The sequence below is a fragment of the Triturus cristatus genome, chromosome 11 (assembly GCF_964204655.1).
Source record: "Triturus cristatus chromosome 11, aTriCri1.1, whole genome shotgun sequence".
NCBI classification, from domain to species: Eukaryota; Metazoa; Chordata; class Amphibia; order Caudata; family Salamandridae; genus Triturus; species Triturus cristatus.
The window spans coordinates 293,770,041-293,791,792 of record NC_140594.1 but is presented as its reverse complement, the minus strand read 5'-3'; the positions used below and the strand labels follow the sequence as shown (position 1 = coordinate 293,791,792).

Sequence of the window (21,752 nt, the reverse complement as noted above, 5' to 3'; positions counted from 1 at the left end):
CTCGAAACGTCCCAGTTCCTATGAGTAAAAGTACAAAGCACAGTGTTTATTATGTCTACATTTTGGGACCGATTCACATAGGGCCTTACCACTCGTGGTGGGGGTGGGCACACGTGTGGCAGGATCTCCACAATGGGTAACTGAAGTACGACTGCAGGCCTCAGCACTCGTGGGGGGCGCACTCGTGGCAGGAGCTCTACTTTGGGTAACTGCAGTATGACTGCGGGGCCTCAGCACTCGTGGGGGCGCACTCGTGGCAGGATCTCCACAATGAGTAACTGCAGTACGACTGTGGGGCCTCAGCACTCGTGGGGGGCGCACTAGTGGCAGGATCTCCACAATGGGTAACTGCACTATGACTGCGGGGCCTCGGCACTCGTGGGGGGCACACTTGTGGCAGGATCTCCCCAATGGGTAACTGCACTACGACTGCGGGGCCTCAGCACTCGTGGGGGGCCCACTCGTGGCAGGATCTTCACAATGGGTAGCTGCACTACGACTACAGGGCCTCAGCACTCGTGGGGACCCACTCGTGGCAGGATCTCCACAGTGGGTAACTGCAGTAAGACTGTATGGTCTCAGCACTCGTGGGGGGCGCACTCGTGGCAGGATCTCCACAATTGGTAACTGCACTACGACGGCGGGCCTCAGCACTCGTGGGGAACGCACTCGTGGCAGGATCTCCACAATGGGTGACTGCACTACGGCTGCGGGGCCTCAGTACTCGGGGGGGGGGGGGGGCGCACTAGTGGCAGGATCTACACAATGGGTAACTGCAGTATGACTGCGGGGCCTCAGCACTTGTGGGGGGCGCACTCGTGGCAGGATCTCCACAATGGGTAACTGCAGTATGACTGCGGGGCCTCAGCACTCGTGGGGGGGCGCACTCGTGTCAGGATCTACACAATGGGTAACTGCAGTACTACTGCGGGGCCTCAGTACTCGTGGGGGGCGCACTCGTGGCAGGATCTCCACAATGGGTAACTGCACTACGGCTGCGGGGCCTCAGCACTCGTGGGGGGCGCACTCGTGGCAGGATCTACACAATGGGTAACTGCAGTATGACTGCGGGGCCTCAGCACTCGTGGGGGGCGCACTCGTGGCAGGATCTACACAATGGGTAACTGCAGTATGACTGCGGGGCCTCAGCACTCGTGGGGGGGCGCACTCGTGTCAGGATCTACACAGTGGGTAACTGCAGTACTACTGCGGGGCCTCAGTACTCGTGGGGGGCGCACTCGTGGCAGGATCTCCACAATGGGTAACTGCACTACGGCTGCGGGGCCTCAGCACTCGTGGGGGGCGCACTCGTGGCAGGATCTACACAATGGGTAACTGCAGTACGACTGCGGGGCCTCAGCACTCGTGGGGGGCGCACTCGTGGCAGGATCTCCACAATGGGTAACTGCACTACGGCTGCGGGGCCTCAGCACTCGTGGGGAGCGCACTCGTGGCAGGATCTACACAATGGGTAACTGCAGTACGACTGCGGGGCCTCAGCACTCGTGGGGGGCGCACTCGTGGCAGGATCTACACAATGGGTAACTGCAGTACGACTGCGGGGCCTCAGCACTCGTGGGGGGCGCACTCGTGGCAGGATCTACACAATGGGTAACTGCAGTACGACTGCGGGGCCTCAGCACTCGTGGGGGGCGCACTCGTGGCAGGATCTACACAATGGGTAACTGCAGTACGACTGCGGGGCCTCAGCACTCGTGGGGGGCGCACTCGTGGCAGGATCTACACAATGGGTAACTGCAGTACGACTGCGGGGCCTCAGCACTCGTGGGTGGCACTCGTGGCAGGATCTACACAATGGGTTACTGCAGTACGACTGCGGGGCCTCAGCACTCGTGGGTGGCACTCGTGGCAGGATCTACACAATGGGTAACTGCAGTACGACTGCGGGGCCTCAGCACTCGTGGGTGGCACTCATGGCAGGATCTCCACAATGGGTAACTGCACTACGACTGCGGGGCCTCAGCACTCGTGGGGGGCACTCGTGGCAGGATCTACACAATGGGCAACTGCAGTACGACTGCGGGGCCTCAGCACTCGTGGGTGGCACTCATGGCAGGATCTCCACAATGGGTAACTGCACTACGACTGCGGGGCCTCAGCACTCGTGGGGGGCGCACTCGTGGCCGGATCTCCACAATGGGTAACTGCAGTACGACTGCGGGGCCTCAGCACTCGTGGGTGGCACTCATGGCAGGATCTCCACAATGGGTAACTGCACTACGACTGCGAGTGGAGAGGCCCTTTGTGAATCGGGCCCACTGTATAGGAATAGTTTCTTTTTATTCACATATTAGATATTTTGGGGTCAACTGACCACGAATAACATGTAAGTTTATGAAAAAGAGTGCTACAGGACTACTCGCTTACATGGTCCATCATGCCTCTGTGACTCCACACCACTGTGACGCCGCCCAGCTTGAATGCGGAAGAATAAATCAGATACATACAAGGGAAGACAATCGGAGGAAACGGTCACTGAAGCGATAACATTGAATTATGGATAAATCTAGGAAGGAACAGACCTGAGCAGAATTGTGCTGCAAGGCAGAGAGGAGGAGCACAGAAATGTCCAAGTCGTGAATCCGGAGGAAACAAGATTACTGCAGATACAAGTGGCCTCTAAATATACCAGGACAAAAGGGCCTTTCTGAATGCGACAACGAGAGATGACTCAGGGCTGAGAGGGGAGACAGAGTGAAACATTCTGATGGCAAAGAAAGTCTGTTCATTGTGAGGGGAAAGGAAACGCAACATGAAATCACGCTGCACAAACAAAAAGAACTACATACCATTTGCAACATCTTAGCGATAAACTGGGCCTGACTTGTCCCTGGGTGATTCGAGATGCAACAGGAAGTGAGACGGATGGAGGATATATAGACCGTCCTCAGGGCCGGCTTTAGGGCGGTGCGACCGGTGCCACCGCACCGGGTGCTGGCTTCCTGGGGGCGCCGTGTTTGAAAGTTTATTATGCTTTTGAAGCACCTGCTGCAGCGTTTCTTTTCCCGGGGCAATTACCAGGCCTCACATAAATGTCAAGATAACTCGTGTGATTAATTATCTTCCTGGAGAGAGATGAGCATTTTGTATAGTTGAGGTTTTGGCTTCAGTGAAGATAGTGCAGAGGGTTAATATGCCTGCTGCAAAGAACGAGTACCAAGTAGATTACAGAGTGCATATAATGTAATCAGATCAGCAGGTTACTGCTTTCAAAGGAGACATCTTTTTTGTTATTTGCAATTTATAACTTAAAGTCCTAATCTAGAATAGTGAGCTATTAACTTTCATCCTAGAACTGCATACACACTGCAAAGTATACATTATTAGAACATTGATTAATGTTGCAAAAAGGGATAATTTGGCTAGAAATCGATTCTTATTATTAAAGAAAACTCCCAACTATGCTGTTTCTTTTTCGACTCCGAGTTTGTGCTTCTCCACACCAAGCACTCTTAAACTATACTGCCTACCAGTATGGATGACATGCGACTCCTACACTTTTAGGGGCATATTAGCAAGGGCTGGAGATATAATTATCACAGCTTTAGCGTCCGTTTTCAGGCGATAAGCGGCAATAATTATATTGCAATATCATCAAAGACGCGCTAGCGCGCGTTTCTTTGATGTAGAGCCCGTTTTTTCACAACCTTGCCTCGCATCGCTAATGAGATGCAAAGGAGGCGTGGCTGTGAAAGCAACACATGAAAATATCGCGAAGGCAGCTTCGCGATATTAACAAGGAGGTGCAGCGATAAAAAAAAATCACGCTACCTCGGCCTTAACGCTGGAATTTAACTTCTGTTAAATTCCAGACTAAGGCATACTAATAATGGTAGGTGGAGGGTCGTATCAGCAATGTTATCGCTGTTTTCCATGGAACATCGCTGGAAAACCAGCGATGTTCCATGGTAAACACCGCTATCGCTGAAATATTATCGCCATAGCGCTATGTATTGTAAATATAGCGTTATAATTTTCAGCGATAGCCAGCGATAATATTTCTACCGCTATGAGGGGCCAGTTAATATGCCCCTTAGTCCTTTGGCTTATGTAACATTTCCTATACACTGATTTACACAGGTATGATTGATTGTCTCTGTGTAATGTGTGTGTGATGCAAAGTGCTCAGACACTCTACACTGGTATGAGTGGCGCTATATAACTAATTCAATGCATCTGAGAGAGTGTGGTTATGGAGACTTGGGGGCATATTATCAAGGATGGCGTTAAAAATTATCACTGGTTTAGCGGCAGAAAACTGCCGCTAAAGCGGCGATAATGGGCTTGATAATAAGCCCTTGAGAATTCCCATAGAAGTCCATGTTCTTGTGTGAACATGGGCTTCTATTGGAATTCTCCAGGGCATATTATCAAGCCCATTATCGCCGCTGTAGCGGCAGTTTTCTGCCGCTAAACCGGCGATAATTTTAACGCCGTCCTTGATAATATGCCCCAGAGTCCCTGTTAAAGGGTGCTAGTGAGAGAATCCATGGTGGAGGTGGTCATTGGGGGGGCGCCAACAAACATTGTCGCACAGGGCGCCACCAGCACTAAAGCCGGCCCTGACCGTCCTGAAATTCTAAATACGTTGACGTCTTAATAAGGATTTCTTTAGGTCTTGCCCCATGGAGAAAAATCGCCCAGCTTTTTTCAGGGAAGGATTTATTAGTGTCTAGAGAGAAAAGTAGACATGGCAGGTTGCCGACTTCATATTTCCCGTTTCCTTTTGTCTCCATACAACAACCACACTACATTAAGAGTTCGCATGTTTATTCTGTGCATTAAACGGCTTCACTTTTCATGTTTCTGCTGTCTGAAGCAGGCGCGCTGAGTGTCTCAAAATGTGATAAGGGACGAAAAAAGACCCCGCTGAAATCAAGAGAATAGTGATTCATAGGATACTCTGAGGCAACGAAGGAGCATTACCACAGAAAAAGAAGTGTTCAAAACCTGCCCGAAGTGGTTTCTCCCACAACTTTGAGAATACAGATCTAAATATTTTTCAGACAAATTGAAAAAATCAGAACTGATATTAAACCAGATTTTTTTTCCCTCACCCTGACAGTCTACCCTGGTGAGGACATCCGGTGTTTTCACACCTGCCCTGCCTGACTTTAAATTACTTTACAACCTATAGGAAGACAAGTGGATACCGCAACTTTTTGCAGTCAAGCAGCCAAACTTGTGGAACCCTTTCCATTGTCAAGACGACACAAGCGAAAATTAAATCGGAGCTAACATAAAATAATGTTTTCTGAGATATGTGACTCGGGGATGCTGCTGGTGATTGTCTGAGCCAGTAGTCCAGACCCAGAGGGGATGAACAGACGCCCATTCAGATCCAAGAGCGTACATGTCAAAGTACACAAATACATTTATTGTCTTTGCTAATGTTTGTTTATTATTGCTTTAACTTCCTATTTGGCAGTGGTCCTTAATGACGCAATCACTGACATTTATTAATGCCAAAAGTAAAATTACTAAGACGTTATTTGTGTTGTCCTATTTGTCCTCATGAGGAAAGCATGTGTGGAGTTAAGTTTAATCGTTCTCACATTTGTTGGGTTAGCAAATAATTTAGGCATCCATTTAACCACAAGTTTTAGAGTTTTTAATGAGTTATTAACTAAGTTTATGACACAAGTTGAATTTATGTGTGAAAATCCATGATGTGCCACTGTAGGGGTGCCAAACTTGCGGTCTAAAATGAGTTCATATCTCCAAAATAAAGGACAACTTATAAAACCTGTCTTTAGTCCCCAACACCACAGCACAAGCAGTGACATGACCCAATACATTATTTCAACTTTAGCTAGAATTGTATGTATATATAGATATATATTTATAATTCTGAGTTTCATACAGTACTTAGAAGCACTGATATGGCTCCCCAATGACAGCAATTTATAACATTTGAGACCTTATGAAACTTTAAAAAGTACCTTCATATATTATTCGTCAGTCATTTCATCACTATTTTTCTCTTATAATACTCCCACTGTATCTTTAATTCCCATCCTTTGTTTCAGTTAGTATATGCAAAATATTGTGTGCTCTAGTGTCATATAAATTATAGATGTTCTTCCAACAGGAAGAGCATGTTATAAAAAATACGATTTAGATGTAATGGTCGCCATTTGACATCACGGGCTTCTTGCGGCATTTACAAACCCGTAGGCTTCAGCCTTATGGTGCATTGTGTAACCAGACCATCAGAGTAATATTATAGGCCATAATAGACGCTTATCAGTTGTGTGAGCCCAGTGGTGTATGTCTGAGCAAAAGGAAGCTGATACTTTAAGTAGGCCAATTAAATAATTTATTAGAAATCTCACAGCAACCGCAAAGGTTGCTTCCTCAGGCTGGATGAAGCAATTCGAAACCAGTGTTCCACTGGGATTTGTCTTGTCTCTTTTAGGAAGAGCGGGGATTCTATTAGCATTTTTGCCTGGTTTAGAGTAATATCTCAACGAGTAGCTTTAGGGTCTGTTCTTATACATTGTTATTAATTTCAGTTGAGTACAATCTACCATTAGCATGTTTATGTAGATTGGTAAAGAGAGTGGGACGTTGTTCTGCTAGATGCACCTATCAACTTTGTATTGCGGGTTAAAGTTTTTGGTCTTTGAGTAAGAAGAAAGCGGTGTAAAAATAATTTTTAGCATCAAGTTTAGACAAACTCACAAATGTACTTCATTGTTGATATTCACAAACATTTTCACAACCTATTACCACCAAGTCACATTTTCACGAGTACTCCTTTGCGAGTTCCTAAAGTTGGGAAATCCTCACCTATGTGAAGTGGTGAACCTGAGATTTCTGAATGGGACTTTACCCTCTTTGTCTACCCCTTTGTCCCCATCTTCCAATGCAATGTGCAAGACGTTATCGGCCTCTCTCCATCTTCCCATCATCCTGATAACTTGCCTCTACAATCTATCAGAACATGCAAAGGGTTCACGATTACATGTACTAACACCTCACTGATCTACCTACAGAGGATCCCCTGTTCTGGTGCATATGTGACTATGTATAAAAGCAGCTCTCTAATAGAAAACAATGGCTACTTTTTGATATCTGAAAATGGTTGTATGATAAAATATCGCTGTCAAAAATATCGCCAAAAGAATATATAAGACACACATATCAACTTTACACACTTTTTTTGTAAAGTCAAAAATATTGACTACAATAAGAAGGCCCCAATGTCATCAGAAAATAGATAAGTAGTTTGAATTGTAACTATTATTCACTATATTAACCTTAAAATATATATTAACTTAAAAATATAAATTTTTTGTAAAAATGCACTTCTGTCCAAAATATATAACTTAAAGATACAATATAAATATCTACTTTAGAATAATCATAAACAAAGAAACACTATATTAAAAATGTAAATTGTTATTTAAACATAAATGCAAAGAAGCAATTCCAATAATTATGATTACAAACACAAGGTATTAAAAAAATAACAAATTTATAAAAAAATACAAATATTGATACAAAACATGTACATTAAAAATAATTTACATGAAAGTAACATTTAAAATTGAATAAACTATATCACATTTTTTAAAAATCAAATAAAAAGAATAGACTTGAAGCGGTCAGATTTACTGTTCCCCATCTAGCATAAGCAGCATTAAGGAAAATGCTGGACTTTGGAAAACTTAGATTAACTTTTGACAACCCTAAAATAATAATAAAATACATGTTTGTAAAATAAAGAAATATACGATATGTTTGCACAAAAATATACTTTAAAAATAATATATAGTTTATATAAAAAAATGAAAAGTGAAAACTAAGTGAACCTATAAAATTATACATAAATCATGTTTAAAAATATATCAATGAAAAAAAATCAACTCAGATTTAACTCACTTCCCACCGTATCAACATAAATGTCCAACAACCACAAAAACAAATTAAATTGTTAAAAGAAAACAGTACTTATTATTTTTAAAAATACCACTATAAAATTAGCATTAAAATAATATCAATTTATGATATCAAAACGAATAAAACAAAACTAAATGATTAAAAATGATATTACATTCAACTAAATAAAAAAATATAAGACTTTAAAAAAAAGATATTCTTACCTTAAATATTCTGTCCTATGATATTTTGACATCACATATTTTTGATGCAATATTTGTGTCAATCATTTTTTTTTTTTAATAATGTTTTGGTGGACTACAGTAAAAATAGAGAACACTCTTTGGACCCCTTGATATGCAACATCACTGCATCCTATTTGGTGAGTTGTGCAACCCTTTCACAGCTTTTGAAAGGAGTTATTTCCCTGAGTTCCAACATAGAGAGGGCCAGTTCTGGACACTTGTTGGGGAATATGCGAGAATGCCTCAGTTAAAACAAACTGCCGCTGTGTGGATCTCACAGTAATAAACATGGTTGCAAAACACACCTGCATCAGTATCAAATGAGGGCAAAGGTTTACAGCACCTCGATGCTGTTACGAGTGACGAGCATCGCTCTACAAATCCACTTTACATTACATTACATTACTGTAAGAAGTCTTGCCTTGAGATATTTGATCGAGGCAGAGGGGTGCTGGTCACCCATTCCTCTTTGAGCATGTACCGTACTAAACCCATGCAAGAGACACTTTGTGCATACCCCCTTTTTGCTCAAGGTCTAACAGAGTTCCTGACAAACATTTTCTGATTTAGGTTGGAGACGAATGTGAGCACTTTTTTGCAGCTGACAATTGAAATACCATTAGAATGGAGACGGACAGCGCCTGCACTTATCACTGTCCAGGTATTTCCACTGCCAGCCACAAGTTTGACTTTGTACCCGACATGGTGCTGTTAGTGGTTTTAACTGCACTGAAATTGCTTTTAATTGCTCACTCATTTTAGTGTTTTGGTTGGTTACTAAGTGCAGCTCCTCTGCCCGGTAGGCCGAATCTTTCCTGAGCCAGTAGGAGAAGCATGGTATTTTTCAGCCCTCCATCAACTGTCCTCTATCGAGGGTCGCAATGCTAGTACGGGTGGGTTGGGTTTTAGCGCGCTAGCTCACCCACAGTCTTCTGTGCCACCACTACATACCCGTGATAAGTGCAAGCACTGCGTATCCGCTGGGCAGGCGCATCAAAGGCAAGCCAGTCTGTGCCCGTTTGCACCATGACGCTGTCCGCTATCCTACCTGTTTTTCCCCGGTGATATTTCTTTTACATGCTAAGAATGATAACTCTGCTGTGAAATAAACTACAGCAGAGCAGTGTAATTCGAATGACCGCCTCTCTCCTGATAGGCGTACCTCTTTAAAGGAGTACAATGCTCTTCTATCTGAGCCACTTATAACAATAACTAAAACCCTCAAATTGCCCTCGAAGACTTACCACGTCTGTGATCATGACTGCATGATTGTTATGCTATATAATGTGAGATCGGTGGTTAAACATAGGACTGAAATAGCGGAAATGTACGATTCCCATTAAATCATTGTGTGCTCTATGGCCAAGACATGGTGAGATGAGACATCCAACTGGACGCTTGATCAGCTCCTCCCATCAAACTTTGTAATATTAGATAGCAATTGTGTTGGTAGAAAGGAGATGGAGTTGCTATCTTATATAAAAATTAGACCCCCCCCTCCTGTTTTCAGGCTTACTTGTTGATGATTTGTTTACTTGAAGTGCGTATTTTGAATATCTTCATCCTTTATTGTCCGCAAGATACAATCGCAGATAATGCTGAAGCCCTCATAAACGATATTGCTAATTTCACGTTAAGTAATGATTGAAATCACAGAACACAATATTACAATTATTGGTTAAATACTCAACTGGCAGCGGTAGACTGTTAGGCGATATATCTTCTTTTTAGTTGTCCAGTCTCAGTCATGGCCCTACTTATACTTCATGACACCAGTCGGATGCATTCTTTGTATCGTCTCACTTCCCATGCATCTACCAAGAACACTTAATTTTGTGTTGGTCAGACCATTAAGCTACTCTATAAATTCTTAAGGGTTGATACACACAAAGCAGCCAAACAAATGTTTACTATCTGCAATTGTAAAAAGTTCCTTTTAATTGCATACGCCAGAATAACATATCAGGTCCTTTCTTTGACTGTAGGTTAGATCAGGAGAAAGATGTGGACCTTCTTTTAGCCACCTTGGAAAACCCCCTTACTACTTGCCTGGATTCTATAATTCACTAAAACACTTTCAAAAACTTAAGGCGCAAAGAGCTGAAAGGAAATGGAGGGCTTCCCATACTCTAGAGGCTAAACAGTTCTATCAGTCCATATTAGCTGAATTTAAGACTATAATTCGTCTGACAAAAAGTAGTTACTTTACTGGTATGGTTTTGAATTCTCCTAGCCTGCCAAGAGAACTCTTCAGTGACATCTACAGGCTGTCTGATCCCATTTCAGCTAAAGTCATGAACCAGTACTTGCTCCCTGACTAGACTTTTTGAGTAGTCACTCTTTCAGACAGAGCCTGGTGCCGAACTCAAGGAAAGCTGTGGTAGTAACACCACTGTTGAAAAAACCCACTCTGGATTCCGATGAACTTAATAGTTATTGTTCCCTCGCTGTCTTACCGTTCTTGGCCAACATTTTAGAAAAGTGACTTTTCATAACTTCAGGCGTGTGTAGGCTGAACATCTGCTCTGTCCTCCTCAAGCTGGTTTCAGGAGAGACAGGAGTACAAAATCCGTAATAACGGCAGTCTTGGATGACATGCGCATGATGGCTGACCGCGGAGAGGCCGGTGCTCTCACTGTGCTCAGTCTCTCCGCTGCCTTTGACATTAAGACAACTCCATTTTATGAGAAAGAGCTGCAGGTGGTGATCTGCATGCTTCCACCATTAAATGGCTGGGCTCATTCTTGGAAGGGCAAACACTAATAATTTATTACCAGGCAGCCTCAAGCTCCTTCTTTAGTATATTGGGGAGCCCCACAGTGTTTGATATTGGGTCCCCTACTCTTAAATACTATTTTGCTCCTCTAGCTTTGACATTAACAGACACGGATGTCCATTTTTATATGTACATCAATGATAATCAGTTGTTATTCAAATTTCATCCAACAAAAAGTATTCAAGACTCTATGGCAAACTCATTCTGTTTCGTCCGACATTAGATGGCGCTGAATTTTCTCAAGCTAAATCCTGACAAATTTAAGTATTTGATTATAAAAAAAACTCCACGGAGAAATGGAATCCATCCCTGGGGATCAGCTCCCGTTCCTGCACCAGTAGTGAAAAATTGTGAGTTTTGCAAGAAGCCAATTGCACCTCAATACCTCACATTAATAGAGTAACAGGCACCTGTTCCTGGCAACTAAGGTTACACAGAACAATCTTTTATTCCCACTGTTATATAGGTGGTCACTACTCTTATTCAATCTCACTTGGACGATGCTAACTCGTTACTCAGCCCTGCCTAACAAATCTATTAGAAAGATGGAACTGCCCAGACTATTACTTAAACTAGACAGCAGAGCACATTTCTCCAATTCTGAAACAATTGCATTGGTTACCAGTCAAACAAAGGATTCTCTTTAAATCCATGGTTTTAGTCCCCAAGATTGTACACCATGATTCTTCTTCTAACTCTGCACAAAACCTCTGTCTGATCCCCTCTGTTTTCCATCTTTGTTCCGCTAGTAAATGTTTACCATTTTCCAAGAGTAAGACCTCCTTACTTGAAGGTTGTCCTTTCTCTCATGTTGCGACAAAAGAATGGAACAAGCTGCCCCTTGAATTAAGGAATCGACCATTAACTTCATATTTTAAAGTGTTGAAAATGTTCTCTTTCAAGATGGTGACCAATCTCTAATTTTGACATTTTTGGTTTCCTAGCACCAAGACGTTTTGGTGAATACTGCACTTTATAAATAAAATAAACATTTTTTCTTGGATTATCATTGTAATTTACCACTGGTATCCTACAACCGCAATACTATTACACTCAAATTGGTTAATCAGTTTACCCCCTGGTGATACTGATTTGAAAGAAATATTCACGCCTTCCAGCCTAGTGGGTTGCTGACTCCGCAGCTGAGTTCCCAGCAAAAACAGTCCTAAAGACGAGTAACCTCATAAAACCTCCCATCTAAAATTAAACCCAGGGGATACAGGATATGGCCCATTCAAGTCCAGTACTGTTCTGGGTGCCAAATGTCTATTGAAGCCATCTCGCCTTAGTCATGTTGTCCTGGTTGCTAGGTACAGGTGGCACAAAGCAGGAAATGGGTGCAGATGGGGGTTCAGTGTGGTTGGTGCAGGTAAAACTGGTTTAGCATGGTACGGATAGCAACTGCTCCCCAGGGCACTTGGAAGCTGCAGCATCGAGGCAGGGAACAGCAAACAAATGACACGCAGGTTCTTACAGCCGCAAGGCATATAGACAACCTGCAGAGTAAACACTATTTTCTATAGGTGCACCTGCAGTGTCCTCAATGTCCCCAGTCATCCTGCAGACAGTCTATGACCCTTTACATGTTAAACACACATGCTCATGCACTACAGATAATGCACACTGTAGGGAAGGCAAGGTCCCCAGTTATGAGGGCTAGTTGGATTTTACATGGCAGAGACCAAATGGTCCTTTTCCCTCCATGGGTACACATGAAAAGGCACGTGCTCCAGGTGTCGCCAGCCGCCAATCACCCTTTAGGCTGGCATGGGCGAGCAATAGCTACTTTTGAGTATTGGTCGGGATACATTTTGAGTGCACCAAATAACAAGTATAGCCTAAGCTCTTCTGTTGAATGCAACACAAAATGATGCCGCATCTCTGGTCTACATACAGACAATTGAGTCCTTTGAGGAAAAAGCCTAAGGCTGTCCATAAGGGCGAACAGGGCGAGGTGGCACAGCATTCACAAGCCATGCTGGGACTCCCATTCTTACAACGGATGTCCAGCACCTCTTGGTGACGCAATGAACAACCAGCGGTGGCTCTCCAGCAGGTAATCTTCATTGCTTGTGGCAGTGGCAAATTGTTTGTTCTTTGTTTCCTCATGATGAGGTGCAGGACATCTATTGTAGGAATCTTTTTAGTTGTTACTGTGATTAAGAAGAGGTCCAAATCGCGATGTGGTAAGAAAAAGCACTGATGGTGGTATATTGGTAATCATCAGTAATGTGATCATTGGTTTATTTGGCGACGTGAAACTGCTTGTATAGATGAGAATAAAAGGTCTCATGCGCTCTTATAGACGTAAGGTATTCCCAGTACAGACCTACATCCTTAGAAGAATCTTGTGAACCTGTGTTTGCACATTGAATGAGTCTCCTTAACTCCGCTGAATGCCCGTGGGCGATCATCTGCAATACTCTAATCACATGGAAGCATCAACTGAACTCTTAGAATCAGATACCGTTTCAGCATCATCTTGTCTTCTCGTGCACCCATAGATGAGAGCCGTGAAAGTGTTTCCCAACATTCGCCATCACTTACATTGCTTTGCCTCTTCTTCTTGCAGGTGCGTGAGATTCTGGGCCGCTGCTCCTGTCCTTCCCAGTTTCCAATGATAAAGGTCTCGGAGGGGAAGTACAAAGTCGGGGACACCAACACTCTCATTTTTGTCCGGGTAAGATCTGGGTCTTTTTTCCTTATCCCACCTCCCCTGGCTCATCCTCTTACTGTGAGAGCAGAAATGTTCTTATTGAAGGTTCCAGTTAAGGTCTTTCTCCATGGAGAGAATATGTCAATTCAATGTGTTGGGTCCTGTTGGTGGCTTCATGGTAAGTGGAAGCGAACAGTTACATAGTGGACCTCACTTCATCATCAATGTCTGTTAGAGCTAATGGTGAGGGATAGTTTCTGAAATGTCCTGAGTAAGCTAGTGTCTTCTGCAAAATTGTCTACAGCTGCTTGCACATAGAAGAGCCCTCAAACGCTGGTGCCAGAGTACCGCTTTGCCTCTGAACCTCAGTCACCGAGTTTACCACCTCCCTCATTTACAGAGATGAATAACTAATTGACCACAAAATAACTCTTCTTTGAATCAGCTGAAGCTTGAGGACCTGCTCGTGAAGCCAGTCTGTAGGACACAGGTGAGAGCACCTTCAGCAGACTGTGAAAGTTTTGAGGCACATTTATGAGGCCCACCATTTTGCTCAAGCCTTAAGGATTCTCGCTGGAGTTTAAATTTAGGCTTTAGTTGGAATCCATTTCCGCTAAAATGTATGTATGATCTATAGATAACAAAAGGAAGCCCTCCTCATGCCGATTGTATAGTGAAGAACGTGTCCAGTGTTACCGAGGGGTGGTCTGCGTGAACTGGAGAGTGACCTAGAGGGGGCAAATGCATTGATTTGGTTTTCTCCAGGTGGTTGTGTCCTCGGCTGATCCTTGTGAGGCACATTTTCAGCTCTCTGTGTTATGCCGCATTTGAGTTAATTATATTCAGCATTTTATGTTCTAGTAAAACGCATCTACCAATGTTGCAGAGAAGATCAACAAGAGTAATAATCGTTCACACAGGGTGTCGCAAATTGGGAGAGTAGGCAAATAATTCTCACAGTTTCAAATCTGAGGAGAAAACCTTTATGTTTCGGAACATGCTTTACTGGAGGTTGGAAGCATATAGGAACCATAGGGTGTAAGGATACGTTTCTGGCTAAAACAGAAAGGAACTAAAATCCTTGTTTAGTAAGAAGCCCTTTGAAGAATAGGTGCCTAGAAGTAGGATCGCTGAAGCAAGATCCCCTAAAGCATGTGGTCTGGAGATAAATCTCCTTGACGTGGCTCCCCTCAAGGTGAGGACACTTAAAAGGAGCACAACCCCTTGCCATGAGACCCCTTAAGGAAAGTTACCTTGAGATTAGAGAGGGGTGAGCCACTGAAAGCTCGAGCCAGATACCTGGCTCTGGCTCAGCACGAGGTCCCCTTGGACCCTCAAGGCTAAAATAAGTCGACCTGTCATGTGGCTTTGCCTGCCACCCTCACTCTATCCTTGTACGGCAAGAAATAAATGCAAAGCAGTGACTTTAGATGTAAAACAAGCGAAAGTAAGAGATAGCCATTGTGTGAACTGCACAATGTGAAGAAGAAAACCTGGGATCAATCCTGGCTTTTCTGCTTCATCAAATAGTGTGATCCTATGCAAATTTTCTATTTCACAGAGCCTCCTTTTTTTCCATTATCGCATATGAGAGCACCTTCAACCACACGAGTTCAGGATATGCGTTGTACAAAACCTCTAGTGATTTTGATTTAATAGGCTACAGTTTTTCACTGTGCATATTAAGAATCTAAGCCACATAAGGGATAAACAATGACTTGCCTCATAGTTCACTAACTGCATTGTCGTCAGGGGGATGAGAGGGTGTACAAATGATTATAAGTTCATGTATAAAAACGATGGCTTCTAATAAATGCCTTTAAATCAATTATATACTCTGACAAACTAGAAATACTATTTTTTTAATTTTGAAAAGACTTTATCTTTTTTTTACAAGAAGTTTGTTGCATGAATGAAATGCCAAATATCTTCATGGCTCGGCTTGTGCATGAGCTCTTAGTGCCGGGCTAGAACCCTGGATTGACTCTGGCTCGGCTCTTACTGTTAATTTCTTAGCTTGTCCACCAATACTCGAGACGACCAGACCTCCAGTGTGCTATATCATCTTGAAGTGAGACTTTTTGAGACACGTTATATATATAGTGAGACAAGCCCATTATCGGTGAGCCCCAGTCAGGCAAGACCTTTTATGAGTGAGTTCCCTTGAGGCAAGGCATCTCGAAGCGAGACATCTTGAGATGAAGACCCTTGACCAGAGATCTTCTGAGGTTAGACACTTTTGGGCAACGTTCCCTTGAGGCAAGGCTTTTTGATGCAAGAGCAGTCTCAGTGGGCTTCGTTAAGACGAGATCCTTGGAAGTGGTGCTCCTTGAGGAGATACTCTTCATGAGAAAGAAGGCACTGTTGGGCAAGTTGATGCCCTCCTCTGAATGTTCTAGCTGTGACTCCAGCCTTCTTTTTTGGATGGTTGTATGGTCCTGAGATTCTTCTGTGTTCTTGCTTCACGTTTTGCCGTGTATGGGGAGCACCATGGCTGCAATCAACGTGTTCCCCCAGGGTGCCTGTGCCCGCATTATTTAATTTAGTCACATCTAGCAAACCCACCAAAGTTACTGCCACCCTAGGTTAACACTGGAAGCACCGGGGCTGTAAGCGGGCCGGGTCTTGCCGGTGCTAAGCACCAGCATTTTTTAAAAGCAGGTGCTGAAACAGGCCCCTAGCGGGCTCTCCATTTTTGTTCTCACCCTCAGGATGAGCAAAAAAAAATCTTAACTCTGCAGCAATACCACCCTTCGCTGCCTTTAATGAAGCTTCAAAGATAGCTCTTTCACAAACCCTCCATTTCAGAACTGAAGTATTTCCAGTATGCTATACTACGAAACCTTGGTTGTTGTTTATTCATGTTATAATAGTACTGGTTTGTAAGTGTAATGTTACTTGTATAATATATCTGGATGTAATGACAGAGGTAGCAAAATACTAGTCGGAGAGCACACTAAACAAACTAAGCATAGATTTTCAGCTTAAGTACTTTTAAGCCACGCCCTTAATTACATCGGCCACGCCCCTTTGAGAGCCCCCCAGAGTTTTCATCCCACTTATTGCCCTGGAATACGGTCTCCATAGATCTCTGCGATCAAAGCAACAAAAGACATTCCTATTGCGCCATTAAGGTCAGTAAAAAAATGTGTTCCTGGAACAGCATAAAGAATGCAAGTTTTCGGCTAGCGGGCACCGAGGTTCGTGGTCTCCATCCGTCCAGAGCTATATCCGTGCCCGGGGTCAGGTGGTCATTTATTATGGATGGTGCCTGGCAGCTTCGGTCACAGTGCGGGGAAACTGAGACGCCCCATAGGAAGCGCGCATCGCTTCTGAAAGGCTCTGTGAGACAACGCGGCGCCGAGCCCGCTGCCCTGCGCAGGTGCTGCCAGCCCTGCTGAGCCAGGGGCACGCCCTGCCCGCATGCCGGGCTGAGCCCTCACCTGTTAGGCCACCTCGCCTTCCGTGCCCCGGGGCTCGCGGCGCTGCCTCAGCTCGCGGAATTCCAAAGCAGAAATGTAAACACAGTCGTGAAATACGGCCGTTCCCGCCGGAAACTCAGCCGATGAGGGAGCGACTGGGAAAGAGTGACAATGCGGGTGGTGGGCGGCCCGGCGCTCACACCTACTGTGCGGGAATCACCAGACACGTCAACTCAGTGAGCAGAGAAGGTTATTTTAGGTTTTCCACTAATGTATATTTGGGTGTGTATAGTGTACCATCACAAAGTTTATATATACACACATATCTATGTACACACGTGTGTATATATATATATATATATGTGTGTGTGTTTCTGGATGGATACTTGTGTGTGTATATATATGTATATATATATATATATATGTATGTTTATATATATATATATATATATATATATATATATGTATGTCGCAAACGCTCGACTTGCCACTGGCACTTCAATCCTAAAGAATGGAGCGCGGACCACAAATGAGGTGCAATCATATGTTTTTTATTGTCCCATCAGCATGTCGGCCATTATATATGTATGTGTATATATATGTGTGTATATATATATATATATATATATATACGCGTGTGTGTGTAATAGACCCTAACAAAACCTAAATGTTAAGAGGCCACTGCTCAAAAAAGTTAATGTGCATGATTAGAGCCGGCCTTTGGGCCTAACGCGCTCTGGGTAAAACAGACTGTCCTTTGGGCCTAACACGCCAAGGATAAGACAGAAATTCACTTCCCCTAAGAACACAACCCATGCCCCCCACCCCCTCCGTGCTGCTCCTCTCCTCCAAAGCCCCTTCTTCCTGTGTTTAACAAACAGCTCTTTATGCTGCTCAAAGGCAGCCGCCATCAGCTGATGGTTATAATGATCTGTTCACATCACTCGCAATGTACCTACGGTCGTCCTGCTCTCTCCAGCAGGCAAGATCTGCTATGTTTTTTGCAAACACAGGGATGAAGTGCTTTGGTGTGCAGGACCGCCCCTTATGAAGCTTTAACCCAGCCAGCAGACCTGATGGGGTTCGGATGAAGTTGTGTACAGCCAAGTATTGTGAGATGGTGTATCTGAAGCGGGTACATTCTCGTGTTGGAAGAGCGAGAGAGGATGGCACAGCTTGAGGTCTGAACTCCGCTCTACGCGCCTAACAATGTATAGTGCCCTTGAAGGAATTCTAAGTTATCTGCTGATCTCAGTCGGGTTGCTAACCTTGAGAGGTATAGGTATAGCTCTGCTTAACAAGGCTGGCATACCTAGAACTGACAGAACCATTGCTTCTCAGCATCAATAAGCGGGTACCAGCAACACCTTTTAGTTGGGCTGCTGTACGTGTAGTGAAACTATGTGGCCCCTTGTAAAGAGGGCCACCATCCTTGGAATGGGATGGGCCTGCATGGTGCTGTGGGATTACTATACATTTATCATGGCACAAATTGCACTTCTTCCAAGGGCTGTTGTGCTGCATTTGTGGCCATATGGGACCTTGTCAGGAGTGCTCCTGCCCAGGGAACTCCAATCACCTCTCAGTAAAGGGTCTCTTACGTCCACCCGTAAGCGGTGAATGTGTCACCTGAGGAAGAGCATGGACTCTGGCTGCTCCTTTTGCACTGCTGACTAGGTGAGAGCTATACTGATACTGTATACAAGAAGCATCGTCAATGCAGACTTTTATTCTATACAGAGGTAGTATTGGTGCACGAAGTAGTATAGTAAAGACATCCGAGGTGCAAGCTTCTCTCGCACACACAGAACTGGAAGAACACAAGCATCGCCAGTGCAAGCTGTTCTGATGCACACACAGCAGGTACAGCATAGGCTGTGGCCGCCCAGACTTCACCCAGGGACAGGCAGTGCTTAATTTGGTCCGGTGTTTGCTGGTGGTCAGCACCGGTACGTATTTCTCACCACTGACACTTTTTTCTGACAGGCCGTCACATGGTAGTGCAGGCTGTATATTTTTTAGATAAACATATTAATAGATCATTTTAAAATCCAGTATGAATTAGGATAACAACACTTCTTCCAGGCCATTTTTACAGCTTTGGTGACATGAAATAATCCAATTATCACACAGGAGTGTGATGGTTTGACGGTAACAGTGGTAATGGCTCTTGGAAGCACTGGTATGGATGGTGTGCAAGCTGCAGGGGCCTCTTGTGAAATACCCTGGGGCCTGGTACTTATGTTTTTGACGAATTAAGTGCCATGGGCAGGGCTAGACTAGTGCAGGCAGAGAGCATCTTTAAAAAAAATGGGACAACTTGGTGCATCTTAAAGAACAATTTTAAAATAAATTGTCTAGAATGTCATTGCTTTTACAGGCATTTCTGCAGATGCAGTCATGAAGTATCCCTGTACTTAACATGGTGTGTAAAATATATCAGATGGCAGGTATTTATAGCAAGGACACCACTACTGGTTAGAGGAAAGAACTCTTCAGACGTGCTCTAAACTCCTATATTATATGAGATGCGGCACATTCCGGCGGGGAGGGTCATCTCTGAGAAGTATCTGCCACCTGTCCTGACACGAGTGTCTCAGGAATTGCCATTAGCAGATCTGAGACTCCAGACTGGCCAAATGTGGGTAATGCTTTTGCCAGTAAATAGAGGACCGCCCAGCCAGAACTCTTGAAATACTATGTAGAGTATTTTTAAGTGTACGCACCTTCCGACTGATTACCAAACACCAATGCACTGTAGATCAAATATGATTTCTGCGTCTTATGTTTAGTAAACGTCTTGCCGCTGAGTTCTGTAATCTTGGAAACTGATGTTGCTGTGTTTTTCGACAGTTTAAAACCGGTATAGACTTTGTTCGCAAAATCAATGTGTGACCATTTGCAGTCAAGGAAAGAGGCTTCTTAAAGACCACAAACCAAACTAGCCTGATTTAACCCAGCCGAAACTCAGTGCTCCCTCCAAGAATCTTTATCAAAACCTACCCCAAGGTTCCTGACTTGGTGGATTATGGTTGGTACTTGGGCCCGTTTATATACACAGGCGACTAAAGACTGGCCTTGTTTTTACTTCCAAGAAGACCTTTGCCTTAAGGGGACTTTTTGGTGCTACGTGAGAACTGTGGCGCATCCATTCAGTTTCTCCCTGTCTACCCTTGCTCCGAATACCTCGGCTCTCCTACGTTGGAGCTGGTAAATTGACAAGATGTTGGGCGTCATCTGTATTTTATAAGATGTTATTGATTCCGTGGTGTTGCTTTCCTTAGGGAGCCATAGGCATCCCTCCTTAAACCATATGCTGATGTTCTGGTGTGCTACTTTGCTCAAGTGAAGAGAGATTGGCCACTGTAGACAGCTAAGTCTGCAACACGTTCCTTACATATTCATTTTCTCACCCACACACTGGTAGCCACATAATTTGACCACATTTTAATTGGGTTTGTGTTCACGTTCCAGAATTGAATCTCTTTTTATATCTTAATAGACAATTAATGAATGACAGCCAACGTTGGTATATCAGTGAGCGGCATTTAACACATTCAGTCACTAAATTCTACTGAGTTATCTTAAGGAAATAGCAAGGGGACCATGGACCCAACGAGTGGTGGGCCCACAATCACATCCGATGTTCTAGCTCCATGGAGCCCTCTCTGCCAGATATCATCTGACTTTTCTTGTTTATTTGTAGTATGGATGTGGACAATACCCAAATACTCCAGCTTGGATACAGATCATAAATAACCCAGTGGTTCCTTCGCTGTCATCTTGTTTACAGTAGGTGGAATCCTGGATGAGCTTGACTTGGTTGAAGTCGAACCCTTCAATTGCGAAGTTTGTTGCCTCTGGCCTCCTTCTCTGGGGTGAAAGCTTGCTATCAAGTGACTGCCCCTGACATTGAGTGTGGCACGTGAAGTAACATCAAGCATTGTATGCCAATTACCTTGTGCTTACACTAAGCCTTGCATCCTCTTGCCACATTCAGTGGGTAACAACTCCTACCCACATTGCAAGAGACTCTCTCGAACAGGTGGTTGCCCTGACTTGTGCCATCTTCACTCCATCCCTCCATGATGGCCAGATCACTATCTCATCTGCCTCCACTGATTTGATTCATCTACGCCTCACTCAGCGCGCTCACTTCTAGATTTCTTTAACAAAAGCATCATCACTCTTCTACCGAAGAAGGAGGGGCTACACTCAAGAGAATGGAATAATTAGCCAAATACTTTGCTGCCAGCCCTTTGCTGAAATCATGGAGCCACATCTGGCCAAGTGGCTCTCTTGCTCCACCACAGAAACCCCTTGTTATTGGTCATCGTAACCTATCATTTTTTTCTGGGGGTGAAATCTGACATTTTGGGCTATAGCTTTGAAATGCTGCTTGATGAAATTGTTAGTAAAGGATCTTAATTCTGGATGTCTAAATGGTATTTCTGGCCCTCCTCCTCTAGGGTAGAATCCATCATGACAGTGAGGGATCCTGTTCCTTCTGTAGGTGTGTTTGCATCACTCTGCAACTATTACTTTCTCTTTCCCATAATCAGACTTGACGCCAGTGGCTACATATCTAGTTGACGACACAGTCACGGATAAAAGTATGTGGAATAGCTATCTGCCAGGCGCCGTCTCCATAATGACCAAAATATCGTGAGCATGCCCACCTTCACTCCTTATTGAAGGGGCAGTTTCACTGTGCCAGTGGAATGATTTTGATAACAGGTTGTTGGTAG

The 21,752-nt window shown here is 44.1% G+C and overlaps 1 protein-coding gene across 4 annotated transcripts in view; it reads left to right on the top strand.

Moving 5' to 3' along the window:
- Positions 1-21,752, top strand: part of GAS2L1 (growth arrest specific 2 like 1) — a 266,285-nt gene that overhangs the window by 132,164 nt on the left and 112,369 nt on the right. For all 4 annotated transcript variants that reach the window (XM_085634362.1, XM_085634360.1, XM_085634361.1 and 1 more), the window contains exon 4: positions 13,499-13,606. In XM_085634362.1, coding sequence (XP_085490488.1) covers positions 13,499-13,606 — 108 coding nt within the window. The remainder of the gene's footprint in view (positions 1-13,498; positions 13,607-21,752) is intronic.